Source organism: Apis laboriosa, unplaced genomic scaffold (genome assembly GCF_014066325.1).
Source record: "Apis laboriosa isolate Shangri-la unplaced genomic scaffold, ASM1406632v1 scaffold24_cov149, whole genome shotgun sequence".
NCBI classification, from domain to species: domain Eukaryota; kingdom Metazoa; phylum Arthropoda; class Insecta; order Hymenoptera; family Apidae; genus Apis; species Apis laboriosa.
Genome location: NW_025222499.1, coordinates 223,611 through 242,730, shown reverse-complemented (window position 1 = coordinate 242,730; position 19,120 = coordinate 223,611). Strand labels below are relative to the sequence as shown.

At 29.8% G+C, this 19,120-nt stretch overlaps 1 protein-coding gene and 1 non-coding gene across 2 annotated transcripts; one reads left to right on the top strand and one right to left on the bottom strand.

Annotated features, from left to right (window-relative positions):
- Nucleotides 1-2,701: 2,701 nt before the first annotated feature.
- LOC122713543 lies at nt 2,702-14,961 on the bottom strand. Its single transcript, XM_043934105.1, has 8 exons — nt 14,437-14,961; nt 10,139-10,222; nt 8,416-8,518; nt 7,578-7,709; nt 5,228-5,667; nt 4,148-4,373; nt 3,809-4,067; nt 2,702-3,424 (listed from the first exon to the last, which is right to left on the bottom strand). The coding sequence occupies exons 2-8, from the start codon at nt 10,211-10,213 to the stop codon at nt 2,812-2,814; spliced, it is 1,848 nt and encodes a 615-aa protein (XP_043790040.1). The 5' UTR covers nt 10,214-10,222; nt 14,437-14,961; the 3' UTR covers nt 2,702-2,811.
- Nucleotides 6,956-7,028, top strand: Trnat-ugu. Its single transcript has one exon. It is a non-coding gene; the product is annotated as a tRNA-Thr (tRNA).
- Nucleotides 14,962-19,120: the final 4,159 nt, after the last annotated feature.

Sequence of the window (19,120 nt, the reverse complement as noted above, 5' to 3'; positions counted from 1 at the left end):
AATAATAAATATATGAAATTGTCATTGATTGTGTATTTCATGAGTATCTTTAAATCGTTTATAATTTTATCGTACATAATTTTTTTTGAATTTATGTTGTATATTGTATATCTGTAAATATTGCCTCAAATACACAGCACTAACTATGATAGCAAGTAATCCATACTACTATTAGTAATTATTATTTATTTCATCACAGCTTGATTATGTTTTTCTTGTTAATTATTAATTAAATATTTTGTATATATTTACACGATATTGGCGTAAATAATTAACGTAGCATTCTCATATTTAATATACATATAATTTTCAATAATTAAGATTATATTATATAGATACATGAAATCAAATTTTAAAAAATAATATTTATTAATATTTATCCATACTCAAGTTTAGAAAAAAAACACAAATATTTTGTTTTTGTTAAATGTATTTTAATAATTTTATTGAAAAATAATTAAAAAATTTGTTTCATAAAGAAAGATAACAATATTTGAATCTCGTGACAATGTAGAAGTAAAAAATTATTAAATTTTAGTTTCCAAAAATAAGTATGTACATAATGTATTATTTATTATTTAATAAATAATTTCTCAAGTATATTATACATATGTACATAATAATTGGGCGTGAAATATTAGATCGAGTTAGAGAAGCAATCTTCCAAACACGTATTATCATTGAATTATCATTTTTATACGTATATTTTTTTCTTAAACATTGGTCCATTCAAACTCGAATAACAAATAATTTTTGTTTTCTGAATAAACGCATTTCGTCTCTTTTCGTTTTATTTCGTTTGCCAAGAAAATATTTTTGAATATTTTATCTTTTCATTATCAATTTTTAGTGCAAAATGTCGAACGAAAATAAACGAAGAAATTTCTCTGCGCATAAAATCGCTTCTTTACTGATTTCAAATGTATATTATTCGTACTAAAAATAAATTAAACTAGAATTAGAAAGAACGTGATTTTCATCTTACGATGATTTAATACGTTCAATCGTATTTCATCAATTCAATCATCATATTGTAGGAGAAATATAAAAATAGATTTTTTTATTATCATTTGACTAAACCTTTTCATTTTTTTTTAAACAACGCATATATATCACTCGACGTTAATGGATTGTCATTTTTTGCTAGATTTCTTTTTTTTTTTTTTATTTATATTTATATTTTCGATTCGAATACTTACAAAATCCATTGATTCTTTCGTTCTCGTTATATTATCTAAAAAAAAAGTATTTTTTATCGAATCTGAAAGATCGATTTCGACATCTCGTATAATGAAATAGGCCACAATTTATGCCTATTCAATTATGTGAAATGGTTTAACAATAGAATAAGAAAGTTCTTAATAGTTAATTCTATTTTTGAATTACTGAACTTTCGTAAAATGTATTATTAGAGATATTTCAACATTGTATAATAATTGTATATATGTTTGATATGATTTAAAAAAACCATTTCATATGAGTAAATACACATTGATTTTTCTTAGCATGGTTTTTAAAATTTTATTTTTAATCGTATAACTTTTATTGTTTCGAGAAAAATGTTGTTTGAAACATTGATACATCCTGTTATTTTCTTTTTAGCAGTCATTTAATAGCATAAGTTTAGATTAAAAAGTGGTAATACGATATATATTGAAAGCTTTAAAAACTGGAAAATATATTTTTAATAAAATTTCAAGAATCATTGCAAATAGTTCGTAATATTTGCATTGTTTCAATTTTATTTTTTAGATATTTCAAGTTTATTAAAAATTTATGCTACGTTTGCGTAGTTTATATTGAATATTTTTAACGAGAGAGAATTTTTGATACATCGCCAAGTTTGAAATAGTTCGAATAATTGCATGAATCAGCGCGAATCAATTCACGATCGTCTCTTCGCTTTATTTTTTTCATCATAAACAATGACGAAATTGTTCGTACATATGCAGAAGGCTATAATAATCTTCGGCAGAAATATGTTTCGTGATTTCAACATCATTTCTATGTATTTTCATTATAAATATTATTAATTTTATACAGATCAACGGATCACATAAGAAGGTATATATATTTATTATTTGTCATCAGTGCGGCAAATTTTTATATTTATCATGTTTTTTTTTCTCGTGAGGGAAAGTAATTTTCTTTCGAAATGATTGTCTTGCAACAAAATACAATCCGCGATAAGCTATATTAACTTTATTTACACTAATGTTTTGAGATCATTGAGCATGTATCGCGTTACTATATTTAATATTAATCGAGAAGATAAATTTAATTATTCAAATAATTGCAAAACGAAATACAATAAAAAATAATTATAAAAAGAAAATATAACAAACTTCAGAGCGAATGTTATCAATAAGAACATTTATTCGCTCGAAAAGAATTTTATTTTAATAATTGTCGTACTCGTTCCATCACATTTGTTTCAAATTTCGTTTAAATTCCACGTAAAAATGCAATCGTAACAAACTGCCACATAACAAACTATCTATCCTTTCTAAACGTGATCATTATTTTATACAATTTGCGCAATGTTCATTGAATTTTATACGTCGAATATTATAAATATTTAATTTTTTTTTTTTTAACAAATATACGTTATCAAACAACAAGCGGCTGTATCAATTTCGATACAATAAATTTATCAATTTTTCAATATCCTATTAAACGTGTACCTAACGTGGAAAATTCAAACATTTTTCAAAAATCTTCCCTCGAATCATACGAGGGAGTCGCAATACACGTTTTATTATTATAATCACATCCCATATTCGATCAGATGATGATCTGATAATCTTCTTTCTAAATTTCGTGCTCTTTTATGTACAATATGGTTTCTTTGCTTTTCACAAAATCATCCAATCTTTCATCCATGTTACGAATATTATTTTTCCCCTGTCTCTTCGATATCTGATCGTTAGATATCAAATTTTTCGTTCTTAAAGCAGCTTCATCGTACGTTTCGGATTCATCCATCTCGTACCTCGAGCTCTCAACGTCGGTTTCGGGCACGTTCTCTAATTCAGGTTCCTCGAGTAAGGCATCAGCTTCTGTCGGCCCGTCGGACGGCACATTCGCTGCTATCTGTTCGTCTATATCGATCGCGTGGCTGTCGTCTGAATTGTCAGCGCGACTTTCTTCCGTGTCAAGTGACGTTGCCGTGAAATACTTGAATTCGGCCTCTGATCCCCCACTCTCGATGACCGCTTGCGTGTTCAAAGAGTATCGGCTCGATTGAGCGTCTTTCTGGTGTCTTTCGAACGACGCCCTCTTATTGTCATCCGATCTGGAATGATGCAGTTTCGGTTGCCGTTGTCTTCTCAGATTGTCACCGCTGCTCGCCCTTGATCTCATTTCCACATCGTCGGATAGGTATTTAGCGCAATCGATACTGAATCTGTCCACTGACAATTTCCTGGGATAAATTTATCAAACATTTTTATTTACGCTTTCGAATTTTTCTTTTTAATTATCAAGTACTTATAATGAATTGAATAATAAGAATTAATATTAAAAGAATTTTAATATTTTAGAAGGGAGAAAGGTATATTATATTATATACAAGTTTAAATTAGATTAACTAAGAATTATTATACATCTTATATTTTATGTAAAAGATGATTAAATTTAAAAAAAATTTAATTTGCTCTTGAATTAGCAAAAAAATCAAATTTAAAACGTGAAAAATTATTCTTTCTTAATTAATAACACGTGATTAAAAAAAGATCTTCGATCCTTTATTTCCAAGTTCCGTTTTGAAACTTTTAACGTGCATAAATCACATAATTCGTAACGTTACCTATAATCTCCCCTCCGAAAGTCGGGACTTTTCCTGAATTCAAGGCTGGCTTTACGTTGTCCCATGCTTCTCTCGATCCTACGATCACTTCCACTTTTGTCGAATGACATTTTATGGAAGCTCGGCGAAGAGATTTTACGAAAATCTCTAGGCGATATTTTTGTAAGATCTTTCGACGCTGTCAATTCTTCTAATAATTTTATATCTATCGAGTTTCTTTTCCTCGATACAAAATCGTCTGGATATTTGCTATAGGCACCTGTACGGAAATAATTCGTAGTTCGTTAAAAATTCATCACAGACGAATAACATTTTCGCATAATCATCGTAACGACTGACCTGATAATTTAGGCGAGTAACCGCGACCAGTCGGTGATTTAACAGCTTCATCAACTTCTTCGACGTAATCAACTTTCGTTTGTCGAAGCAGTTGATGACGTCTCGCTGTGTCCGATCTATCTTTAACTTTCAACGTAACTGGACCTTTATTAGGAATGTGCAAATCCATCGCCATTGAAACCTGGCTGCCTCCCATCTTTTGCTGATCCAAACTTTCTCTGCTGACCTATCCAGAAAATTACTTCGATTACGTACGTGATTAACAAGAGAAGAAATCTGTACAAAATTGTGTAATTAAAATAATATGATTTTATAAAATGATTCCACAATTAACATAAAATAATTAATAAAAATATAGAATGTGTAATATATTTTTTTTTTGATTTTCGATATGATACAATTTTTATCTAAATTAATAGTAACATTAAAAAATTATTCGACGTGTGATATTTAATATTTATACAAGTGTTGCATGTTATATCTATTCTTTGAGAATTTATTTATTTTCTTTGTTTATCTTCAAGGTTTATCTCGTTCGTTAACTTTTGCTTTTTAATTCTTATTGTAAAAAAATCATAAAGCAATTTATGAACACTCAAACGGGTTTTATGCCGGTTTCACTTCATACGGGTCTTATCTTATCTGCATACCAGAGATACATGTATATAAACGCATAAACTTTTATATTCAAATATTAAATATTTAAATTGTACATATTTGAAATCAATTCAAAGATCAATTTAAGAGCAAAACATACGAAAATAATTTATTGTAGAGTTAGAGATGAATCAAATTTTGTCTCAATATTGAACGAAGTTATCCTAACTGAGTTATTTAAAATATAGAATTCGTATAGTTAGCTTTATTCGGCAAATAAATCTTCAGTTTGAAGCATATATATTTTCTAACGATTTGTTGTTAACAAATACTTTAACATCATTTCCAATAATCATTAAATAAAAATCATCCTAACAATTATTATAACGAAAATGTTAAATTAATTTTAAAAAAAGATTTTTGCAAAAATAAAAACACAATTTTGTACGGGTCTATCCTATTATCTTTTTATTTTTGTAATACCTGGTGAGGGCTGTAGCTCGGATTATCAACGGAAAGGGCATGTCTCTGCAATAATTCCGGATTTAATAAAGCGCATCCAGCGTACTTTGACGTTCTTTTGCGTGGTGATTTTTTGTCTATCAAAGTTGGCGCGCTGGGACTTTTCTTAATCGAGTGGCCAGCCTGTTTCTCGTTCAATTCTTTCGAAAACTGCATGAACTCCGCGGTCAATTGTTTCCTCGAAACCTCGTGTATGCTTGGGCTCGGGCTTCTGTTCACTTTGAACACGCCTAATTGATGATCCCATTTCGTCGTTTGACTAGACGTGGATCTACGGTTCCGTTGATTCCTCGTATTTTTTATTGTCGACGTTTGATTAAAGCGGAAACGGGCCGGAACCACTTTGGCAGCGTTGTCACGGGCCTCGAAGGTCATTACACAGGCTGCCACCACGATAAATCCTGTGGGATTTTATCGCATTACCGAGGGATCAGAGGGGTTACAAGTTCAAGTACTTCAAGTCATCGACTTAACCTATTAAGCTAACGTTATTTTCATTTAGAGATCATGGAAAGAAAGCGTAAAATTTCAGTAATTGTGATTTATAAATCGGAATTTCTTTTTCTTGAATAAGGGATAAATTGATATTTGATATTTCTCTTTTTTTTTCTTTTTTAAGTATGTATTTTAATTGTTCATTTTATGAAAATTATTATAGGATTGTAAATAGATACGATGTACTTTTTGTAAGGTTTTGGTATTTTTATTTAGAGATATTATAATTAAAGTTTCGAAATCTTTTGAAGTATAATTAATGAAAGTAATTCGTAACATAACGTCAGATATTTTAATTATTCTAGAAATAATTGAATATATATTTCGTAATATCAATTACTTAAAAATCTTTTGATTAATAATTATTTTAACTAATTAAAAATCAATGATAAAATATTATCAATGCGATAATCGAAGAGTTTTCAGAAATAAAAGCGAAATATGCTGTTAATTTGTTCTTTTTAATTATCCTTTTGTGTTGAAAAAATCAATTCGTGAAACGGATCAGAACAAAGCGTTGATAATGGACGGATTAAGTGGTCTCCAAAGGTTTTTTATCAAGGTATATTTTATCAGACGAGATGAAAAGAGATATGAAATTATTATCTTAATATTTGGAATATATTTTAATTATAATTTTACTAGGTAAAGTTGTATTATAATAGAAATCATTAACTTTTAATTATTAAATATATATACTTTATAATATTAGTAATATTTTTTGGTATATATATTATTTTTATTTAAAAATAAATTGTTATTTATTTTGCAAAATTATATTATATTTTATAATATAATTTTATTAATATATAATAATATATAAGATTATATATATAAGATTATATATTATCTATATCATTATTTTTTAAATTATATATGTATTGTATTCTAAGTTATCATGAATAATTTATATTATAAAATATATTTGCAATTTAATAATAACAATTTTTTTTATTAAATTCAAATTAACATAATTTGAATATTTTAATCGTATTATATACGTATTTAAGTAATTGCTATTGGTTTTTTCAATTTTTAATGAAAATTATCTTATATTAAATTATATTAATAAATTAAATAGAAATAATTATTAATTTAGTTTAAAGTTTTTATATTTAATTGAAAATTCTTCGAAGAATATATAAGAAAAATGTCTGGCGTTATATACGATTTTCAAGACGTACCTAACCGTGAGCCTCCATAGCTCAGGGGTTAGAGCACTGGTCTTGTAAACCAGGGGTCGAGAGTTCAAATCTCTCTGGGGGCAAAACTTATTTTTTCATTTTTTTTCCAGAAAAAAAAAGAAATGACATGTGTAGTACATTGTTTCAGACAATAAACCAAATATCATTTTTTTGTTTTATTATTAAATAAGTTAAACTTCCAGCAATAGGTGCTATCTATCATGTTTGTTACGCTTCCATATTCTGTTTCATTTCATTATATTTGTACTATTATACGATTATATTTCCTATTTCGTTTTTTAACGAATGTATATAGATATAACAATTTATTAGAAATTTTTATAAAATATCGATGCAATTTTTCAATCTTTAAATATTCTTTTTTAATTTTATCATTGTAAATGTCGACTGCTGTGATCATTTGTTAAATTTTATATTTCCACGTATTATTGGAACTTATGTTTATTCAATGTTCGAAATGTTAGCTTTAATATATACATTGTAAATAATAAATTTCTTTAAAATAATTTTGCTATCGAAACGATGACGCAGTCCGTAACAATAACTATTATAAAATGAAAAATATTATTCGAGAATATCATTCTAAATATTCTATAAAATATTACCATTACCTCCTACGCCCATTACAATTGGGCCAGCATAACTGAGGTTATTCAGATGAAATCCACGTGATTCATTCTTCACTTTTATCGTTAAGTTACCTCTGATCTCTTGAGCCACGGATAGCTGATCTGCGAAGTATCCTATATGATATGCAGATATAAAATTCTTTGATATTTCCGAGAAAAATAGGCACGTTATGATTCAACGATTATTAGAATCGTTGAATCAAATTATTAGAATATATATGTTTGATCATCAGTGTAATAATTTCAATTCAGATGCTACTTATATTAATAATTTGCAATATTATTAATCCCTATTGATTTGATTGGTAATTGATAATGTTAATTTATTTCTATTCATGCTGATCAAATCGCAAATTTGTGAGCGGTGTAATTCGTATATCGCATAGATATTATAAAATTGTTACAAGCATCGAGGAAAAAAGCAAATCATTAATCAATATCATGCATCTAATATATATCTTTCATATATTTTAAGGAAATACGAAAGAATGATTTGTTTACTATTTTTTTAATCCTTTCGCTACTATTAAAAAAACCGATTTATATTTTTTTAATTATAAAATTGTACAGAACACGTGTATACAAGTATATATAATTCTACGTTAGAAAAAAACAAATGCTTTTACATGCATTCTCTCATCGTAACGAAAGAGTTAATAATTACGTATAATAATTACATATACATCTCTATGTAGTTTTAAAGCGAAAGGTGTTTGGTATATTAAATACAATTTGTTGAGTTATTTTCACATTATTCTCAAGTAGATCGTAACAGTAATAATGTTAATGGAAATTGTTTAGTCCCCGGAGTTCTACTCACCTATGGTCGCCATGCAAGCTCCTAAAAGCATTAGTAGCAGACCAATTCCGAGAGCTTTGCAGGCGTACCACAAGCATCGTGTTGTCACCTTGCCTCTCACCACCTATTCGATTTAATTGCTTTCGTTAACAGTTAATAACCTGGACCATGTCTCGCTGGTCATGAATCATCGTTTCGTTTTTAGTTAGTTTATAGACTTGACACTTTATACAGTCGATGTCACATATTCGAACGTTCAATTTATCTTCATAGAATAATTATTAAATTTGATTGATAATACATCAAAAATTTGTACAATCACTTTTGTTTTTATGTTTATTCAAGTGAAAATAAGTGATATTTAATATAATTCTATTTGTGCGATCATTTCTTTTCCTTCTTTTTTTTTTTTTTTTTTTCAAATTAGTGTTGTAAAGTATATTTTCGGTGTTAAATATTTCTTGCCATAAGAAATCTACGTGATCTAATTTTAAACAAATATCTACGAATAATTAAGAAAGATAGTAAATTGATGATTCTGTGCTACAGCTTAGAAAGATTGGAGAAAATTATAGAAAAATATCAAGTAGCATAAATTAAGAAATTTTGATATAAAGTTAATAAAATTTTGAAGCATGCTCCTTTCTAATTATCGGATATATAAAAGTGGGTTAAAATTATTCGAATTTTACGTAAAATATATAACTTGAGCGTAATTAAGAAACGTAATTAGATTTTCATTTGCACGAAATTATTTCCTCGTTAACGTGTTGTTCCTCGTATTGCAAATATAGATGTAACAGTCGCGTTTGTATGCACAGCCGAGCTTCTGTTTGCATATACACTTGAACAATATCGCATGCTCGCGAATAATATCTCTCCGCGGATACTGTCGAGAGAACTCGTGTTTCACTTTCCAGATTACACGCGAAGATTATTCGGATAACAATTTTTTTAGTGAAAGGCGTATTCTATTTCTCTCTTAGAAAAATCAAAAATCGATTATTCATTGATGTTTTCAAAATGACGAATACAAACAACAAGTGGATATTCGCGAAAATTTTATACAAATAATTGAAAATAGAATGATTCAAAATTTAAGAAGAAACGTTGAATTGGAATGATTTGGAAATAATATCGCAAGAAATATATTATTTATGATTTCCTTTTTAAAATTAAAAAAAAAAAAAAAGAATCTTCCGTGTCTTGTATTAATTATTTTATTCAGTATATTTTCTTTCTTAGAAAATATATTGACACGGTTCAATTTTAGATCAATTTATGCTAGATGTAGTCGTGTCTATCACTATACATGCTCTATTTATATATATCTATAACATAACATAATCGATCAAAAGAAAATGAATGAATTTTATCTCTATTAAAAAAAAAAAAAAAAAAAGAAAGAAGATTACTTATGCAAATTTATAATTGAATATATATATAGCATGTACTTTCTTCTATTTAATATGTAACCAAAATTATTTTCATTTACTTTACTAAATACAAAATTATTATAATAAATAATAACAGTAATTAAATTTATAAAAAAAGTGTTTCGTTAAATGCGTTTACAATTTAAATAGAAATTTTTTAAAATTATAAATTCAATATGAAACACAGACAAAAGATAGAAAGATTCGTGTATTTAATAAAATAAACGAAAAATGATTTCGAGTAGATTCTTAGCGAGATACGTGTATTAATTTTAAAAGTACTTTGTACTTGGAAGTTTGAAACCAACCTGAACATTCCAGTGAGCTCCTGGACCGCAGGCTCTTCTCTGCGTCCCTTGCCAATGGATGCTTCCTTGGGGCATTTTGCACTCCTAAAGTTGGAATAAATCCTGTATTATTAACAACGAGTTAGCGTCGTAGTAAATTTAATAAAAGATAATGTTCCGGGGCACGGTTAAAGTGAAAAGTTAATTGGCCGGAAGTTGAATCTAAGTCGAAACTGGATCGAAAGATAACAATGGAATTAATCCAAGAATGGAAACGAAACGATTTATAACAAATTTCTTTTCGCTTTTTATATATACTTTTCAAATTCAGATTATTTTAATTTTTCATTATCGTATCATCATAAATTCTAACCAACGTTTCTGAACGAATTTCCATCAATTCTTAATTTTTCAATATTATTATAAAAACATTGCAAATTCTTAACTCTAATTCAATGATTAAAGTTATATTAAAACAGAAAAATTTTTCATTCCTCGCTATTCCAATTCAATGATTCAACAGGCCATTGAAAACATAACATAACATTTTTCTGATTCGAACCACGGTTTCATTGAATGCATCAATTCCATGCACCATTTACTAGCAAACATTTCTCGTAAACAAGTTACGTCTATGAGTTTCTCGAAAATGGAGTACCAGCTCGCCCAGTACCTCGTTTCATTTAACAGAAGGCGAAACTTCTTGCTCGACGTCGCTTTAATACAACTTCGTGATACGTATACAACGCACGCCTCGTCGTTTACCATCCTCTCGTGCCCATTCACTTTTACATAAGGATAGATATACATAAGCAGAGCGTGTATAACGCGTTTGTGCAAAATTATCTGTCAATTTTCGTACATACGCGCGCCATGTGCACAACACATTATGTACAGTAGTAACAGGAGAGCATTGTTCGTTCACGTTTCATATCTCTTGCTGCGCCTTCCACCAAGTGGAAAGTTCTCACTTTGTATCGATCCAAATCCTTCTTTACGCTTCTTTTCGCAATCTATGTTTACGACCGAAAACTTATCTATTTTCTTATCACGGGCTTAGCCGGGATTCGAGATCTATTCGAGCTCGATTGCGGTTTCAACCCCCGCGTCTCGGGGGTGTATATATATATATATTGGTACTGCCGTTTGAATTTTATCGTTTCCAATATTTTTTTAAAAAAATAAGTGTATATGAGATGTTAAAGATGATGTTTTTAAATCGATTCGTGACTTCACTTTTGTAATAAATTGTAACGTATGAAAGTTAGATTTTTTGCTTTCGAGAATGGAAGGAATATCTTTTAATGGAATTTTAAATTTCTTGGAAATAGCAAAAATTATTATTTATTTGTTTGAGAGATTGAAAATTCGTATTTTCTTGATTTAGATGATATATGTACGTATCTAGTATTCATAAAATAATAGTATTTGAATCTTTGAAACAATATTAACGATCGATAGATGGAATTTACGTACGATTTATAAAGAAAATGAATTCTGTGTTAAGATTGTGTGTAGTAAATTACAATAATGAGTGTAAAAAACAATGTGGAACAAAGCAGGAATATCTCAAAGCATGAGTACGTCAATTCATAATTTACATTTGTGAATGGTTTATTGAAATGGAAACAAGATATATCGAACGTCTCGTAGATAGAAGGGGAATAAAATTTTGTTTTATCATAAATATCCATTTCACACAATCAGAAATATTTATTCATATAATAATATTATCGTATCGCGAATGATGAGGCATGAAAAATTAAAAATATTTTTTAATATTGTTCATTTTATTTTTATACGTGTAAATATAAATATAAATATTTTCATATTTTGAAGAATCAATAATTTATTCACATTTGACTGATATATTTTATCGAATAAAAAAGTTTAAATTTTGCGGATGTTTAACACAAATAGTTCATATTGATTACAACTCAATACGATACAGAATAGAAAAGTAAGAAACGTGTATCGTAAGTCTTATACAAATTTTATCATTTTATTAAAAATTGTGCGATACAAAAATACAAAAAATGGCACAATCCAATTTTTTGTTTTTTATTCGGATCGTATTCCTGTGAAAAAAATTTTTATCTCTTCCTACATTCGAATAAAATATTGTAGGTCAAACACGAAACAAGTTCCATTGTGCATAAAGTGAACTCTTTCAATGTATAAAAAGATTCATTACAATTAAAGTGATTTAACCTCGACACGTTCTGCACTTTTAAATTCTTTTGACGATTGCTATTTTCTCTCTATTGATCAATCTTCGAAAGCAAGAATGCTCGAATGAACGAAACTTTTTAATTTTTTCATCCAAATCATAGTTTATATCAGAAAAAAAAGAAGAAGAGAATAAGCGTTAAAAAAATTTTTACGATAAAGGAATAAATTAAATTTCTTATTAATTTTGAATTTCTCTTCTAATTTAATTGCACTATCAAAGAGTGCAAAATATTAAATATCTCTCGTTCACATTTAGCCAAATAAAGTACAAAAGGAAGTCACGTATCCGCAACAAAGAGAAAACCTTAAATAAAGTAAATAACGAATTCCATTGGTTGTCAAGAATTGGTTGCTGTAACGATCGAACCCAGCCATTTTCATTTGCATAACCACGACCTTCGGCAGCATTGCAACTGCACTGTTCTTCTTTGTCCAATTCGACCACTAACAGTACTGCCCCTTTGAATAATGCATTTCGAGAGAAAAAAAAGAAAAAAAAAAAAAAAGAAAAGAAAAATTTAATACATTCCAGTAACTTTTTCTCGATATTTTTCACGCGAATATTTGATCGTCGAAGGAAGAATCTTCTTCATTCCATTCTTCCATTTACGAGATTATTTGCGATGGCCGAACGAATCCTCTGGTATCACCGGAGTGAAAAGGATGATATTCGGCTTTTAAGTTCATCCCCCTCCCTCCCCACCCCGAAGGGATGTTTTAATATAGAGGAGAGCAGGATTGCTTTTGTGATTAAACTTCATCCTGCGGAGGTGCTTTCTTGCTAACGATGCGGGAAATGTTCACGTGAGATAAGAAATTTAAAGGAAGATAATGCAAACTTTGCTTTGGAACAGCCAGCAATGATGTTAGATTGTTCGAGCAATATGATATGATACAGAATGTTAGAGAAACGGTGATATAAATTGGAAAAAAAAGTGATGAATATACGCGTGGAGAGATAAATGGAAAACTTTTTTATATTTTAAACTTTATTTTTGGATAAATCGATGTTGGAGATTCGTCGAGTATTTACCTATATTTTCATTCAATTTGATAGATATTCGTTCTAATATTTTGTATTGTTATTTTGTATCGTTACATTTATTATATGAGATAGTAGAAGTATTTTTTTGTTATAGAGGATTTTTTTTTCTAATGTAAGGATTTTTAGAAATTATTTTTGTTGTGGTCTGCGTATAATATATGCTTTTGTGCACGCTTTCCATAGTTCGATAATTTTTTTTTTTATATTAATTTTAATAAAATTAGATTAATGTTAGATTTTTCGTTTAATAGTTTTTCATATATTAGTTTAAATATTGTTGTAATTTTTCTATTATTACAATTATGCGTATTATTTGTTATTGTGAACGTATTTTTGTGATATTTCATTGAATAATTTTTTGTTTATTATTTATTTCTATGCACGCTTCTCAGCGTTTCAATTCTGTTTCTTTTTGTTAGAATATAATTTATGAGGTTCTGCTAATTTAATTATACTCTGCGTATTATTTATTTCTGTGAACGCTTCTCAGAGTATTTTATATAATTTTTAAATATGTATCAGTTTTTAAATATTCTCTAATTCATAATTATATTATTAATAATTCATAATTTCGTCTTTCCATTCAGATAGTAGATCCATGGATAAAAATTTATTATTAAGTTCAGCTATTTTAGAAAATTACTTTTTTTAAAATCCTCTCTATCGGTTTTCTAATATTCTGTATATACATTGTGCTTCTGAAAATTTTTCAATTATTTCTTCACAATTCTCTCTGAATTTAAAAGTGTATCTTAATTTTAAATCTTCCACTCCGCTTATAAAGTTTTTATGAATCGTAAATCAGTTATGATCGTGTATCTCCCCGACTAAAATCCACTAAAAAATTTAATCATAACACGTTTCACAACGTATACGAAATTAAGCAAGATTAAAAATAATTCTCAGAGGGAATCACATTTGAATCCAATATTTAAATATAAAATTAAATCGCATAGATAAAATAGCCAACATTCCACGTTTACAGCAAGAAATCATCATCAATCGAAATAAGCAAAAATAAATTTTCTTTTTCTCTACTCACCTTCCCGCCACTCCTTATCGTACCATCTCTTCTCCTCGACGACCAATATTCGCGCGCGTCTCTTCCAACATTTCCTCCTTTCGAATGTCCATTGAAATATACCGTTATAAAACCGTATAATCAGTCTCATAAATTTTCAAAGATATAACAGATCGAGAATCAATTACACAATGATGATAATCAAACAAAATTTAAAAAGCACATCGTTATTCACAACGACGAATAGAATCGTTTCCTCGTGCATCAATATGGAGGGTTTTATTTTCATTCCAACATGTGGCACGCGAGAAACACTGGCGAACGAGGCGAACGCGAGAAATAACCGTGCCTCTTGAACCACGTTTGTCATTTCAACGACTTCTCTTCCTAGGCTATTCCTCCCTAATTCCCCAATTAACCGATTGTCGAGCGAATTGCCAATTAATCCGCGCGAATTTCGTTCGCAGCCGCGATCCTCATTGTCGTCGACGATTGTGGTTTCCCCTTTTGTTCTCCCGACGTTTCAAAATTCGGACAGAGTATCGATTCAACTGCACGCACAGAGTGTTAGACACTCGGGATAATTTTGTAACTGGGGCGGCCGGATGAAGTTTCTAAAAAAAAAAAAAAAAAAAAAAACTCTTTGATATTTATCTCGTTTCGGCTCGTTCACGAAGTCCCTCTTTGACAAGTCCTTTCTGTTTGATATTTTTTTTCTTTTAATGGATTCATTCGTACCTCTCCTGCTTTGCACGAGATGATTGTAAACGGTTGCGGCTCGCTTCTTTTCAGGAGAGAACCGTAGATGAGTCTTTTTTTTTTTTTCTTTTTTTAAAGCGGTTTAATTGTCGTGTTGTGTTTTGAGAGACGAGAGTTAAGTTTCAGTTGAGAGATGTGTTAATTCGTTCGATCGTTTTCGTTCAACAGAGTAAATTGTTTTTGGTATGTTTTTTCTTTTTTTTTAAGAATTATTTACTACAAATTTTGGTAAAAATTTGATGGACTTTTTTTTTTTGTTTGCGGGTTTTGCGTCCTTTCAATGCTTCGGGAAGGCAGTTGAAAGCATTCGGCACGCCGATTTTATCCGATAATTTGCAATCAGATTTATCGTAGATTAAATTGAACGGGGTTTCATCATATTATAGTGTATAATCAGGGAAGTCAGAGTCATTTACCACTAGCAATCGATTGCTCCAATTTTCCATTCCGAATTTCCAGATGCTATTTATTTGTATCTGTTCTGTTGCATTTGTTTCTCGTGTTGTTCTTAATATCAGCGATACTCATTTATTTATCCCACGGTATCTCTTTCTCATGCAAATATTTCTTATATTTATTTTTCTCTCGTATCTTTTAATTATTATATTTTAATAAGTAATTAAATCCTTAAGTTATTCAAAAAGAAGGAGATAGAAAAGAATTTTTTTTTTAAAAAACGATATTACGAATAATAATAATCGTTAATAAATCCGCGATTTAATTTACATTTATCTCGAAAAAAGTATCGAGAAATACCTTTCGCTCCCTTCCTCCCTCGGCGTTCACCGATTCTCTCCTCCAAATTTTAAAATTCCCTTTAAAGCACAAAGACGTGGAAAGTGGAAAACTTCATTTCTTCATCGATTTTTTCGACAATCTTCTTTCACATCTCTTCCTTCGCATCCTCGTTGCTCCTTTCCTTCAACGATCTTCGATGTTCGACTGATCGACAAACGGGCCCGTTTCACTCTCCAAACATCCATCCCCATTGAGAGAACAATCAAATCCAATCGTATATATTCGAATTAATCAATCCAATTTACAAAATTTCCTCCGACTTTCCTTTCTTCCTCACGCACGATCCTGCGACTCATTAGCCGGGACCTGCCGAATCCGCACTGGATCATCATCCATGACTCTTCCCACCACGATAATTCCCTCCCTTCGTGTCCCACCTTACGGGACACGCGTTGCCCACGGCTTTCCAACTTCGACGTGCATAAACCACGAGGCGAAGCCGCGATCTCCCTCTCGGCCGAAAAACCGGCCGAGCACCGACTATCTATCAGTCTATCGAGGGTTAATCCCTTCTGGCGGGATTTTCTCTTCTTATTATCCCAGAGGTATCACAGTCTTTTGCAAAAAAAAAAAAAGAAGAAGAAAAGAATAAATAACAAGAATAAATAAACCACTATATATATATATAAATAGATAAAAGCAAATAAAAAAGGAAAAAAGAAAAATAATCAACAACAATGGAAACTTCAATGTCCGTTCACTGAACTACGATCAGAAGCTTGATCGAGGAAAGGCTTTGATCGCCGACAATATTATATCACCCGTCCCGATTCTCATTTAACGTTACGTTTTTTTTAACGATTGATCCTTGGGCCTTCCATCGTCGAGAACGAGTTGAACAGGAAACGGGGGAATGTTGGTGGAAAACGTTACTAAATCACCGTCAGGATCAGGACTCGGGGGACGACGATCAACGATGCCGCTTGAGGGAGTGTCTCCGTACTCCTCCAGCATCACCTGTTGGTATCGTATCCCGGTCACGGCCTATACAGGGTGGCACGGGCAAAATCTGCTCGGGCTGCCAGACAACGGGGAAACACGCTTGCGCGAACGCAGATCGATGTGTTATATCGCACGCTCTCTTCTCTACGGATCCTTCTATCCTCTCTCGCTTCGTCCCTCTCTCTCTCTCTCTCGTCCGCGTTCGAAATGAGAGACGAAGCGACACGTCGACGCTTATCGTCGATTTGACGAGTGCCATTGTGTCGGCCGCTATCGGACGCTGTTTTGTATCATCTTTTTTTTCCCCTCTCCTTTTCTTTTTTTCGGGAGGGAGCTGGCTCGATGAAATTTTTTTCCCTACTTTCGCTCCTTTTCGAGGGGTTAGAGAGATAGGGTTCGAGTGGCTAGAGAAAGAGATATATATATATATATATGTGTGTATATATATATATATATGTATAACGATGATTTCTTTTTGGAGGAATTTTGATCTTGAGATTTGAGTTTCTTTTTTTTTTTGGTTTTTTGTTTAGATTTTTGTGGGAGTTTGTTTCGGTTTATTGATTCGTGAATGGTTTTTATTTATCGGTTTCGTTTGAACCGATTACTTTTGTCGTGAAAAGTATTTCTTTCTTTTTTTATTTTAAGGATTGGAATATTTTTTATCTCAACGAACGATTTCGGTTGGCATCTTGTTTAGTATTGAACATTTTTTAATATTTTTATTATTTCAAAATTTGTTGTTTTAAATTGGTTTCGTTTCTTTTTAATTCAACGTTTCGAAGGTATATTTTGGCGAGTCGAACGGTGGTTTGTTTGAAAAAGTAAACTATTTTCTTTAATATTTTTGTTATTTTTAGAATTCTTTATTTTAAGAATTTTTCTTTGATTTTATATTTTTTGCGATTTGTGTAGGGTTACTATATTTTTTTTGTGAACTGAAAAATTCCTGATACTTTTGTTATCTAGAATCTTCGTATAATTAAAATTTTGAATGATGTGTTCGGTTTGAAATTGAAAATTCTTAATATCTTCATTATTTTTATACGAAACGATATTTTTATTGCATATATTAAAATATATGAAAAAGCAGGATTGAATGTTCGATCGATTTTTCATTATAGATTCTAATATTTTTCTTTGGACCGCACTTTTGCGACGGATGACTTCCCTCGATGAGAAATTGTTGATCAGTTCATTGGCTCGTAAAACATTGATACCAAATTACTTTTTGTTCCTTTCTGGGTATATTATTAACTTGATCTTCCTTTCCAGGCATATTATTAACTTATCAGACTTAAGAAAACTTTGTTTTGCGAAAAATATTTTTTAAAAGGTTAAGTGGCAAGAGTTCATCATCGATGTTGCGACATCATCCTACGTTTTTACAAAGACAAAAATATAAATATAAAATTACTACGCTATTTAAAAAGAATTTTTCAATAAATAAAATCTATTTTATTTCACACTATAAATTTCGCGATGATTCAATCGTGATGCTTTAAGTTTGTTAATTGGATAAAATTTTTCAAAACGAAATTACTCACGGAATTGATATTGAACTTTTTAATAAAGGAAAATTTTTATCGTAAAATTTGATCGTTTCACACGCAGAATTTAAAGTTGTGAATATAAAGTTAAATTAAAAAAAAAAAGAAAAAAATGTTCAATGATTTATGATTTATTATTTCCAGGGAGAAAAATGAAAAAGATTCTCTTGTCACTGAATCGATTCGTTTTGTAAATAATGTTTATTAGATAATGCGTGCTTACGAGTATTAGGTAACATAATGTATTCTACGGTCCTTCATAGAAGGCGTACAAATCATTGTTCCAGCAATGTCTTCTAGATTAACATAGATAAAATCATCGTCGTTGTCATCGCTATCGCCTTTGTCCTCGTTCGATTCATTAAATTCTATTTCTCCCGCGTGAATCATTATCACGCGAGACGTGATTACCTTTTGTCCACACATAAAATCGAATCTGTTTGTCAAACTTCGAGACCATTTTCATTTACTTTTGCTGAATTATTTGAAATTTCCCTCTAAAAATACGAGATATTTTGACACATTTCATCTACAACTTGCTCGAAATGATTATTTTTGACAATAATATTTAATATTGATATTTAGAAAATATTTTTATCCTATAATTATATTTTAGAAAAATTTTTGTAATTGAGAAAGTAAATTAACTCGATTAC